Here is a 12,511-nt window from a genome sequence, read left to right on the forward strand (position 1 = left end):
ATCTTGGACTAAACACTAAAAAGTTGCAAAATAACTCCAATACACTGTATAACTTATAACATTTATTTGTGATGTTTCGGTACCTTCATTAGATAAAAACCCAAAATGTGTGCAGTGTGCAGAGTTCTTTTTTTTTTTTTTTTTTACGTTTTGGTTCACTGGTCCCTCTCTTACACACCTGTCTCACCAATTAGATGTGAAAAGTATTCCTTTGCTTTGGAAAACACTGACTTTTTCACAGTTTTCTTTCAATTTAAAGACCAAACAACTAATCGATTAATCAGGAAAATAATCAACAGATTAATTGACAATGAAAATAATTTCTAGTTGCAACCCTTGTAGAAAACTGAGAGTGGCACACTGAAATCAACTTGTTTGTGCTCGCCCAGTATTTTGTTCCAGGAGTTTTCCTAGCCGGCAAGCTAACTGCTAACAAGCTAGCCAGACCGGACAAGCTAGCATTGGTCACAATAGTCCCCACAAGCTTTTTATTCTCCCTGCAGTGTGTCTGTCTTTGCATTTTGTTCTTAGGATTGTACATTGTTTGAGCAAGAGTTCAGTTGGTTTGCTAACACACTAATATGCATAGACTGTTTATTCAAAAAACGTACTCTGACAGAAAAGGCTAAGTCAAAGTTGATGGTCCAAAATAATGAGCTAATAAGCTGTGATAGTGTCTGACCTTTTGGCTCTTAGTTCCCTCAAAGATCAGCGCTGTCAGGAAGGCTTGTTATCGGCCATAGCTGAACTTGATGCAAACGATTTGCTCAAGTTGACACTGAAATTTATTGTTGTCAGTGTGTCATTTTAAATTCAAGTGTGACAAGATGTTTAGGGTAAAAAAAAAATCCTACAAACACTCAAGACTGCTGGTATAAATTTGTTGGAAGGTCGGAGCATGAGCTAGAGCACAAATGATTAGTTTTTAGAGAAGAAAAGAGAAGAAAGCTGAAATATGTAATCCTACGATAAACCCCGGTTGTGTCTTGAGATTCAGGTCAGCTAATGCTCAAGGGTTTCTGCTCCTAAAACCTCCGGAGGACGTTTGTGCTGCAGACTCGATTGGAAAAACTTTAGGATCCCATTTCAGGGCTGGTAGAAAGTCTTGAATTTTGGTGAACACTGCAGCTTTGTTACTTCAGTTCGAGAAATCCCATCCATCATTTTTGAGATTTCTCTTTTGGCCTGGCTGAATGGTAGGTTCATGTGACGTCATCAGCCGTGATTAGTTTAAGCAGCAGACTGTTGAAGCAACATTATGCCCGCTTAGTGTGAAATGTTGAGTTTAACCACTGGAAACAGCACTGGGTTATAAGAAGCTTTTATTTAGCAGCAAAATGTAGCCAGGTTAAGAAGTTCAGCCTCCAGGCTCACAAAGCAAATATTTAAGTGTTGAATTAGATCACATAAACTCTTTATAAAAATATTTATTAATTTATGTTTAACTTAGTGGAATTTATTAATGGAATCTCACAGGAAGCCTGAATCTGTACCTACTGCTCTGTTGTAACTGGAGAAAATCTGCAAATAACTTGTCACTAGTGAACAAGTATGTATTTATTTAAAAGCTGGATAGGTTACACACATTTATCTGTTGCTGTCAACCTTTGAACATTTGCTGTAATTTTGTTTTTCATACTATTATCTCATTTTCTTTCTCATATTCAGAATTTGTCAGCAAGCCTTTATAACATTTAATCCATAGAGCTGACTAGTTGGTATTTCATTAGCAGAAATGACATTTCAACATTCCAAAAAGTTAATTTAAGATGTCTGTAAAACAATTTTACATGTTACAATGTACATTTTCTCATGTAGAAATGACATTTATACTAGTCAGAACTGATTCTAAGTTATCATTAATAGTGAGAAATGAGTTGTAGATATTAAAGAGATAGTTCAGATTATTTGAAGGGTGTTTGTATGCTAAGCAGTGAACTGCTGTAGACAGGCTCAGCAGCAGAAAACTTAAAAACGTAAAAAAGATCTACCTAAAAACCCAAACAAATCATTTTAAGTTTACGTTATACTTCATTTTGAAGTCAGACAGCCGTTTCTGACGGAAAACGGAAGTCAAGTCAGATTTTGCTCTCTCCAAACCAACCAGACTCCATAGGAAATATCATTAATTGAACACAGGAGTTGTTGGTTTATCGCTGGCTACATTGTTGAGTTTATTTGTGTTATTTTGTGACTTTGGTGCTTTAAAAGAACAGTTTGGCTTCACTGAAGTCTCAATAATAACGTAAACTAACCCATCAAGGCAGCAGTGGTCTTGCAACTCACATGTTCTGCAACGTAAAATCACAGGTTTTGCCTTTGGAGTTTGGTTGGTTTGGACATAATGATATTTAACCTATATAAAAGCAGTTTCCTGTCAGAAAAGACTGTCTGACAGCAAAGTAAAGCAGTGAAAATGGAAATGAGTTTTAATAGAAGACAATAGTAAAAGTTGGCAGGGTGTGATTAAGTTGCAGATGTCTACAGTGGACATTGACATCTACAATTGCTATTACCACTAAAATGTAAAAGTGTCATCATACCCAGCTCTGTTCAAGTAACATCTGAGGTAAAAAAAAAAAAAAAAATTACACTTTAAATCAATGGACAAAGGACTTCTTGCTTCCTCGGAGCTTCTGTTGAAAATCCCTGAACGACACAACGTGACTTTGACACAGTTGAGCAAACAAAATGAAACAAAGGTCAAAAACTGCAGAGTCAGGAAGCTTCATTTAAATCTGTGTTGAACCAGTTCTCAACTCCATGTCCAGAGGTCATGTAAGGTGATGTATGAGTAGATGACATAAGTCACATTTCTCAGATACCAAAGGACACTTTGAGAGGTGGCACAAGGGTCAACTTTAAAGTGTTTGTTATGAAGAACTGGTTCTGAGTTTGAACCTGCTCTAATTTTAAAGGGAAGCTCCTCTGATTTTCAGTCTTGTTTGCACTCCCTGCAGTTCTACTGCATGAAGTAGTATAAAGCTCTTTGTGGCTCCACATAGAGCCGTGGTGAGTCTTATGATTTTCCTCATGTGATGCCATTTGAGTCAGTGTTGATTGGGGCTGAAGTTTAAAATTAGTGGTTGATAGATATGTTTTTATGATTTTTAATTATCAAGAAAGCTGTTAACCAATATTTGAATAACAAAGAGTCCAATGCAAAACTTTGTTGAAATGCTTTTCATTGTTATAGTATGTGGGCGGGACATTGAGTGAGACCACGGAAACTTTTAAATTAATTAATCTAATTGGCAGTTGGAGAAGAAAAAAGCACGCTGATTCTGATGAGAGTAAAAATGCTTAATATTGGAACCATAACTGGCCAGGCCAATAATCAGTCAACTACCACTGAAAATGATGGAAAATCTTTATTCTTTTATGACAGTAAACTGAATATCTTTGAGTTGTGGGTAAAACAAGACCTTTGACATCTTAGACTTTGGGAAACCCCGATCAACATTTTTTTTTTTTTACATTTCTGGCATTTTAAAAACCAACTAATAATCGATAAATTGAGAAAATAATCAACAGCTTAATTGATGTGGGAGACGTGGTAGAGTAGGGCTGCAACTAATGTACGTGTGTATACAGGCCTACACATGTGTAAAATTAACAATGGAGTTAAAGATATCGAATTTCCCCCAAAGGGGATTAATAAAGTATGTTCTTCCTCTTCTGATTCCCCTTGGCATTTCGTGAGAATTTCTGTGGTGTTTCTGATGTCCTCAGTTGTGCTCAAAATGAGAATCAGCTAACATCAGTGCATCCAGCTTGAGTAAAAACCAAACTACAGCAGCCAACATTCAAACGAGACTGAATAATATACATAATGAATAATCTTTGTTTCTTTTCGTACTCAAATTATGCGGCAACAATCCACGCTGAGACTGGAGAGGAATCGGGGTTTATCTGCAGAATCAATGAACCGTGTTGTTGAGTGCGGCTCTCTGTGGGTGAAGATCTGATGGGGTGCTGCTGCTCGGGAGGCAGATTTGTGTCTTGCTGCTACTTTTACAAACAGCAACTGACAAATCCTGCATTTTCTGCCTTCGAGTTTTGATTGCCAACTCCATGTGCATGGAGAACATTTCCATCTAGTGAACTGCTACCTTTAGAGCCTTATTTTCTTTAGCACAGTGCTTCTTTCTGCCTAACCGACCTCTCAGTGTGGTTGCACAGTCATGCTCTCTGCAAACGTGACCTCCAGTTGGTCACAGTTTTTACCCAGAGGATTGTCAGTCTCCAAGTAAGAAAACATACTGTAAAGATGCTGCTCTTTCACTTATCTCCCTCACTGGACTTGAATAGCGAAGGCAGGGTTTCTTTTTTTTTTGGCAAGAAAAAGGTAGAAGATTTTCGAACATTTAACCCCCAGTTCATGTCTGATTTTATTTCACCCGTTGCGATGATATTATCCTGGTTGGACTTACTTCAGAGAGTCAAATTGTCAAATCCAGTCAAGATATTCAGGTTCTCCGTCGGTTTCTGTTCAGCAATCACAGCGTCTTTACTCAAACTGACCTTTTGTTATTTATGATTTTCTTTCTCTCAGTTTCTGGTCTCAGGAATGTGAAGAATTGTTGCACCCCAGCATAAGCTGATGAAGAAACTCTTGACATGTGAACACACTGCAGCCAAGCTCTGCTCCAGATAAACTGTACAATAAAGTTGTTTGTGTGTGTTCTTGTGCAAACACTAAAAGCGCACAATAGAGACAATTTTTTTTGCTGCAAAGAGGAACTCAACAGTCTGATGTTTCACAGAACTGGTGTGCAGGCATAATGTTCACATGACTCGAACATAATATGGTATACTGACAGTGAGTTGATGTGTGTTGATGACCAAGGGTCCAAAACTCCAAAGAGATTCGATTTACGATGATATAAAACCATCTCTAAATCTTACAGTCAACAGTTTTATGTTTCTGTTGTTTTTATTGTATTCTTTTTATTGTTATTGTCATTTTATGGTGGTGTTTTTATGGTTTTTGCTCTATTTGATTGTACAACATTTTTGTTAACTGTTGTTAAATCAGCTCTATAAACAAATTTTCATTAGATAAATGATTCTTTTGATTGATCGAAATTGATACATTTCAGCTTCTTAGTAGATTGACCAATTATTGCTGATCAGCAGCACACTTGGCGATTATTTATTTATTTTTTTTAAGGCAAACCTGGTAAACTTTACCTGGTTTCAGATCCTGAAATGTCAGCATCTGTTACATTTCCTTGTTTTACGTGAATGTCTTTGAGTTTTGGACTGAAGGTCAGACAAAACAAGAGATCTAAAGATGTCATCTAAGACTATTTATATATATATTTTTATGTTTACCACAATGTTTATTAATGTGCACTGTCCCCAAGAAATTAATGAATATAATAAAAGATAACAGATGAATCGACTTTGAAAATAGTTACAGGCCTTTATTGACAAAATGATTAATCAGTAATATGTGAAAACAGCTGTGCTGCAGCTGTATTTCAGTCGACTGATCACTTCAGCTTCAGTTGGTTGAATGTTTCTTTGGTTTCGGCTTTTCTCTGTTCAGTTCTACAGGCTTTGTAATGAAAATTTAAACATGAGTTGATTCAGTGCGTTAGAGATTCACATGGCCTTCTCGGTGGATATATTTGGTTTGTTTTCCAGCTCCAGAAGTTCCTGGTTTGCTGTAAAAACTTCAGTCCTCTGTAATACATCTGTAATGAAACCCTGTTACTCTGCTGCTGCTCTTGGTTTGTTGTTAGTGATGCCGTCTGTCTGCCAGAGGATTGTGTTCCTGTCTCTCTTTCTCTTTTTGGCCTCAACGTGAGCATCCCTTAAGGAGCTTACTGAGATTTTCTCTCTGGTGTAAACGGCTCGGCGAAGTCCCTGTGAGCCGCTTTCACTCCCCTGTAGTCAGACTGTGGTGACGGCTCAGCTGGAGACGGCAAGAGGCAAAATCTCAGGCTGGTCCTGCTCTGTTTGTATGAGTGAAGTGAAATGAACATGACCGGGTACAACTAGGGCTGGATAGTTAACTAAAGATATTGATCGCTTGCTTTCATGAAGGAAAACTACTTTTTAGGAATCTTTTTCACCTTTGTTAGATAACTCTGCATGTTTGTAAATGATAGTCATCTGTGGACCAATATTTTCAAAGTTTTTAAAGTTATGTACAAAGCTTCGGTGGAAATGACCTTCAAAGAACATGGCTCTGCTTGAGATTTCTGGCTGTTAGCAGGATTTTTTTCCTCACCACTCTCGCCTTAGCGTTGGCATTGATGGGACGTGTTGAGTCTCTGTTATTAATATTTTAAAGCCTACAGTCTAGCACTTTATAAATTCATTTTACTTGGTTTGAGTCACTCAAGCAGATGAACCTAAAGCAGTCATATTGCATGACTATATGAACAAATAGTTGGATATATAAACATATCTGTATTGTTGCAGGTATTCCTTGTCAGTTTTCTGTTCTTGTTTCACTCAGTCTTGATTTTCTTTGTTCCATATGAGGTCATTTTTTCCAATTTCTTGTTACTATTGATTGAGTGTAGGACTGCAACTGATTATTTTCATAGTTGATTATGTCCTTGATTAATCAGTTAGTTGTTCAAAAATGTCAGAAAATTGTGAAAAATGTGAATCGGCGTTTTCCAAAGCTTGCGATGACGTCCTCAAATGTCTTGTTTTACTCACAACCCAAAGATATTTAGTTTACTGTCACAGGGAAGTAAAGAAACTAAACCTAAACTAAAATATTCACATTTTAGGAGCTGATTTTTACTTTTTTTTTTTTTTCAAACCGATTAATCGATCATCAAAATAGTTGGCATTAATTTAATAATTGATTAATCGTTGCAGCTCTAGTTGAGTGCCATTGATTTGTTGTAGGATCAGCTGCTTTTGTTTAATCAGTTTATCTTTTTTATCTATTGGCTTGCTTTCATTATTGTTTTGATAACGTGTTAATGTTCCGATGTAGGGTTGGACGATATGTTAAGATTTTACAACCAACCACCGTCAGCTCATCAACTGTCGATTGACGAGATACCCCCCCCCCCCCCCCATTTTAGTTCTGAAAATGATTGATTAGTCAGCTCACAGGAGGTTAATCAACAAATGTGATAATTGTTTACTCATTTATTGTGCAGTATGTGAAGGAAGCATGAAACATTTGCTGTTTCTAGCTTCTGTAATGTTTCTTTTTTTTTTTTTAAATATAACTGTAAATTGAATATATTTGTGTTTTGGAAAGGGGATGCTGACGTGCCTCATGCACCATAAATCGCGCTAAATCTTCCTTTAATGAAATTACATGAGAAAGTACTTCCTTGAATGTTTTTTTTCATTCAACAGACTGACTTCAGTGACTGAAGACAGACAGAATGACTCAGTTTTCTCTGTTTTGCTGCACTGATGTCTTTCTGTGATCTCTGAACATTTTCTTTCCTGATGCTGAATCGGTGTACTCCAGCTCTGATTATGTGTCCTGGTATTTTTTTTTTTTTTTTTTGCATTTTCTGAGTTTTGTTTTGTTGAAATGAGTAGTTGTTGATCTACCTGATTACAGTAATGGCAGGACAGAAAAATGATGATATTAACGTGTTGTTGCTGCTGTTTATCTGAAAAGGATGTTGCATCTGAAGCAAAAGAAAAGCAGATAATTTGAGAGCCCTCTTGTGACAGGTAGATAAGTGATGGAAAGGTTGATGAGAAACAAGGAAAACTAATTAAACCGAGACAAGCAAGAGTCAGAACATGTGTGGGCAAAACTGAGGCAGAAAAACACTCTTCTGTGTTGGAGCTTTTTTTTTTGTCTGTTCAGCTGATTTTTGTCACAATCATCTCTTTTTGGAGAAAATTTGAACAAATTTCAAATGTGAAATCTGATTTCCTGCTTTTCTCTCCTTTCATTGCTTCTGCGTGGTGTTTTTTTTTTTTTTCACTCATGTATGCAGAGCTGGTTGTAATGTCGACCATCTTTATGTGTTTCCACAGAGTCTACTGGCCCCGCCAAGGTGGTGAGAGCAGGAAACCCACCCAAAGCCAGACGTGGAGGAAAGGTAATATATTCTATGTGTCTGTTTGGAAAAAAATAGACATTGTACTGTATATATGTGTTCAGTAATGCTCTGTTTAAGGTTAAAAAACATTCATAAGACAGACATAACGAGGCCAACATTTGGTAGAAAGTAACTGCTGTATTTGAACACAGATGACAAAATAAACAAGGAGAGAAATAATAAAACTAGAGCTTTCTAACTCAGTGAACATGGCGTATAATTCTGTCTCTACAGAGTCGGTATTTTTTTCTTTCAAAGGATCACTAATCAAAAATCAAAGTTGCCTCTTTTTGTCTTTAGGGATTTGCTAAGAGGCAAAATATTAATATTGTTTTTGTCCTTTTAATTATAACAACAGCCAAACAAAACAATGTGAATGCTAATTTTTGCTTTGATTTATATCTTTCTAACAAATTAAAAATCGAATGTTAAATTCAAGTTTTAAATTCCAGGAGGAAACACTGTATTGACAAACACCATACTCATTGACATTGGGTTTCATTGCTAGAACTGCAACGATTAGTTGAATAAAAGAAAAGTTGCTAATGATTTTTGATGATTTTTAAAAGCAAAAATGTCAAATGATTGCTGATTTTCTTTGTCAGTTATGACAGTAAAAGAAGAGTCTTTGAGTTTTGAACAAAAGGAGCAAGATTAAGACGTCATTTTGGGTTCTTTGTGATTTGATTGTGACTTTTTTCAGACACCGATTATTTGATAATGAAAATAATTGTTAGTTGGAGCCCCTTTTTTTTAAATTATATTGAACTATTTGTTTGCTATTAAGTACCGTGTCATGTATGTGCTTATTTTCAGTTGTGCAAAATGTTGATTTCTTTTCGTTGGTTTTACAATAACAAATTGATTCAAATGTTCAGTTTCTCACAGTTAACAGTCCTGGATTTGCAGTATTTTCACCATCTCTGCTATTTTGAGAACTTTAGAAACCAACTGAACATTATTTTAAAGGACAAGTCACCCTAACTTTAAAAATACATGTTTCTTGCAGTTTCTGTTGCAGAGTTGCAGAGTTTTTGAGATATCAGCTGTAGAGATGTCTGCCTTCTCTTAAATATAATGGAACTAAATGGCACCCTGCTTGTGGAGCTCACAATCAGACAGACCTTGTTGGGAGCAGTTTCACGTAGGAACTACTTTCGTTTCCACTAGAAAAAAAAAGTTCCTACATGAAACTGCTCACAACAATGTCTGTGGATTATCTTGAGAAACCCGGTCATGATTTCTGGAAAGAGACATTGCTGTTGAATAAATTTTTGTGGCACTTTGAGCACCACAAGCCGAGTGCCATTTAGTCCAATTATATTTTGAAGACAAGTCAGACATCTCTACAGCTGATATCTCCAAAACTCTGTAACTCGCACCAAAAAAAAATCCAGATGGATAAATAGCACCACAGGCCTGAGTAAAAATACATGTTTTCAATTTTGGGATGAATTGGTCCTCTAATGCTGCTAAATAACAGTTTACTATGACTATAAATTTAGAAAACAATCTTAACTCTGTGTAATTATAGACCATAAGATCATGGCCAAATCAGACAGAACATCTTAATTAGTTCAGATCTCAGTGAAGGCATGTGTGGTCACAGTGCTGGTATTTAACTGTGGTGCCTCGAGCTGTGTGACAGCCTCCCTTCACACTTCCTGGAATGCAAATATGAGTTACTGGTGAGCCAATGGCCTCTTAGATAAAGCTGACAAGCTCTTCCCCAAAGCGTTTCATTCACAACTTCCCACCTTTGACGGCAGCCACTCCGCTGCCGTACTCCAGGGTTGTTAAACCACACCTTGACCGCAAAGTTTTATGACACCTGTGAGTAAACGGCAGGAACAAAAGACAGTAATTGACAGAATCACAGGCAACATGTAAGGCTAAAGATAAATAAAGAAGTAAGAGTTGGTTGTTGGCAGCAGGTAAGTTAGAAAAACACTGAAGATGAGTGACGTTTTTAGGATTTTAATGGTGAGGGTTGACATTATATGGAACACAAAGTGGTTTTTGTAAATATGTAAAGAAAAATAACTCGTTTTCTAGCTGTGAAACAAAAGGTTTAACCTGGTGTGAAACATATCAGTAGTGTTTTTTTCTTTCATTAATTGAAGAAAGGGTTTACACTAACATTTCTTGCAAAAAAATGAATTAAACGTTTGGTTTGGTTGTTAAGCATGTGGTGAAAACTGAGATGAAAGGTGCAACATCAATGAGAATTTCAACATGCAGCAGTGCAGCCACCTTTCCTCAGAGGATAATCTTTTTACACTCTTTTAAATCTTTTTTATGCAGTAATAATAATAAACTTTATTTATACACCACTTTTAATACAAGAAAAGTTGCCTAAGGTGCTTTACAACAAAGAAATTATGTGCACCAAGTGCTCCACATAAAGAAGACATAGAGTGAACATAAAAACACTGATAGAATACCACAATTAAAGTAAAATAAGATGAAAAATAAAACCACTCGTAAAAATAAAATAAAATGAGAATAGAATACATAGAATGCATCTCCAAAATGATAAAACCTGCTGGTTAACACAAGTAAAAGTAAAATTAACAATAAGGATGAAAATAAAATTGATAGAATACATAAGATAAACAACTGAATAGTAATAAAATTAAAGTTAATAACTACATGGAATACATAAAATCAAGGAAAATAAAGCTTTTAAAAGAAATGCAGCACTGCATAAATGTAAAACACAGTCCCAGGTCTGAATGAGGAAACTCATAGTTAACAGTCTGCTGTAAAGCTGTAAAATCCTCACCTCTGACCCTGTAATATCCACGCTGACGGCGCGTGAAAGCGTCACCTCATTCCAGATACCTGTGACACTCCCACTAATCCCAGCTTTGGTTTGTTTGTTTTGAAAATTTGTTGCTCAGGTTGGAGATTTCGGCGACGCCAACAGCTGGCCGACTCCAGGGGAGATCGCAACAAAAGACATGCAGGTGGGTGTCAGTGTTTGTTTGAGAAGTGTGGAGTCACAGGTTGATAGATGTGCAGAGGACACACTGATGAGATGAGGGCGTGTCTGTCGCACAGGGACTTCTTAGACCATTGAAATATTTAACAGTTGCTTGTACAGTGGAGCCAACCTGATGCCCACACATCTGCATACATGTCCAACAGGCTAATGTGAAATTTGAGAAAATCGTCCATATAAGTAACTTCTTATTCCATGCGCACTTTAGTATCGGACTTGAATTTTTGTCGCTCGGTCAGCTGGTCAGGCCACAAAATCTTTGCAGCTGTTTGAATGTACAACAGTAGATTTTGGCTGCAGAAAGATGGTACAGTGATTTCATTTTAAACGGACACCTTGATAATTTTTTTAGTCGGTACTTTCAACCAGAATAGTTGCATTAATCAAGTGGCCAAAGAACGTCCCTTTTCTCTCAGAAAACACATTAGGGAGGATTTTCATGTAAACTTATATCTGTGAGATTTGACCACGTTGGGAACTTAAAGAAGAAAACTCATATATTTACTCTACTAAAACATAAAATTACCATGATATGCAGTTTTTCCCCTATCCTGCTCCTCAGAGCTCACTGCCCTGCATGTTTTAGATGTTTCCCTGCTCCAACACACCTGATTCACATGATCAGCTCGTAATCAGGCTCCAGGCTGTCAGGCAGAGGCTTCATGATGAGCTGATCATCTGAATCAGGTGTGTTGGAGCAGGGACACAACTAAAACATGCAGAGCAGTGGAAACACTGATATGTCATCAGAGATTAAAGAAGCATGTAAAGGTAAAAATTTTCTGTTTCTCTGACGTCAACGCTGCAGCGGTGGTGTACTTTGAAATGTCGATTCTGGTCCAGAATAACGTTATTAATTTGTTTTTAGAGTTCAAATTAATGCCAAATGTTCACCAAATGAGTAGGTCTGTGTTTTAAAAAGCTGATCAACTTACAGCGTAGGACTTGTCGTTATTGTCAGAATATAATGTTGTGCCTGTCTTGAGTTCATGTAGGTTCAGTGTCGCTGCAAGGCAATCAGCCTGAGCGCTGAAAATATTGGAGCAAATTGTTTCCCTCCGCCTCAGACTCAGTTTCGACTGCAGAACCCATTTTTGAACGCTATATTTCACTGCATATGCCACCTTTAATAATGCTTGTGGACCTGGTCGGTATTCACTGTTTTACTTCTAATCAAGCTGGATAAGGTTTTATGTTGCTCTCAGCAACTTGACTTTGTGACAGGAAATTATTTCAAGGTCACAGTGAAACAGACGTTGGAGCGTCGTCTTCTGTAATGTGAGACAACTCAAAGTGAAAGAGAAAATGTGGGTGAGATTTAGTTGCAAGAGGGTTATAAATGAGATCCGTTAGATTTGACTGGATCTGTGCTGTTAGATCAGGAAATTGAGGATGAAGGAGAAATGGAGTAAATTAGATCTCAGAATAGATTTAAGTTTTCTGATAGTGATCTGCTAGC

The 12,511-nt window shown here is 36.9% G+C and overlaps 1 protein-coding gene across 5 annotated transcripts in view; it reads left to right on the forward strand.

Annotated features, from left to right (window-relative positions):
* larp1 (La ribonucleoprotein 1, translational regulator) overlaps nt 1-12,511 on the forward strand; it is a 65,244-nt gene that overhangs the window by 20,028 nt on the left and 32,705 nt on the right. For all 5 annotated transcript variants that reach the window (XM_084729951.1, XM_084729952.1, XM_084729950.1 and 2 more), the window contains exons 2-3: nt 7,984-8,048; nt 10,952-11,017. In XM_084729951.1, the coding sequence (XP_084586077.1) occupies nt 7,984-8,048; nt 10,952-11,017 (131 nt within the window). The remainder of the gene's footprint in view (nt 1-7,983; nt 8,049-10,951; nt 11,018-12,511) is intronic.

The sequence above is a fragment of the Lutjanus erythropterus genome, chromosome 11, assembly GCF_056507025.1.
Source record: "Lutjanus erythropterus isolate fLutEry1 chromosome 11, fLutEry1.hap2, whole genome shotgun sequence".
Classification (NCBI taxonomy): Eukaryota; Metazoa; Chordata; class Actinopteri; order Lutjaniformes; family Lutjanidae; genus Lutjanus; species Lutjanus erythropterus.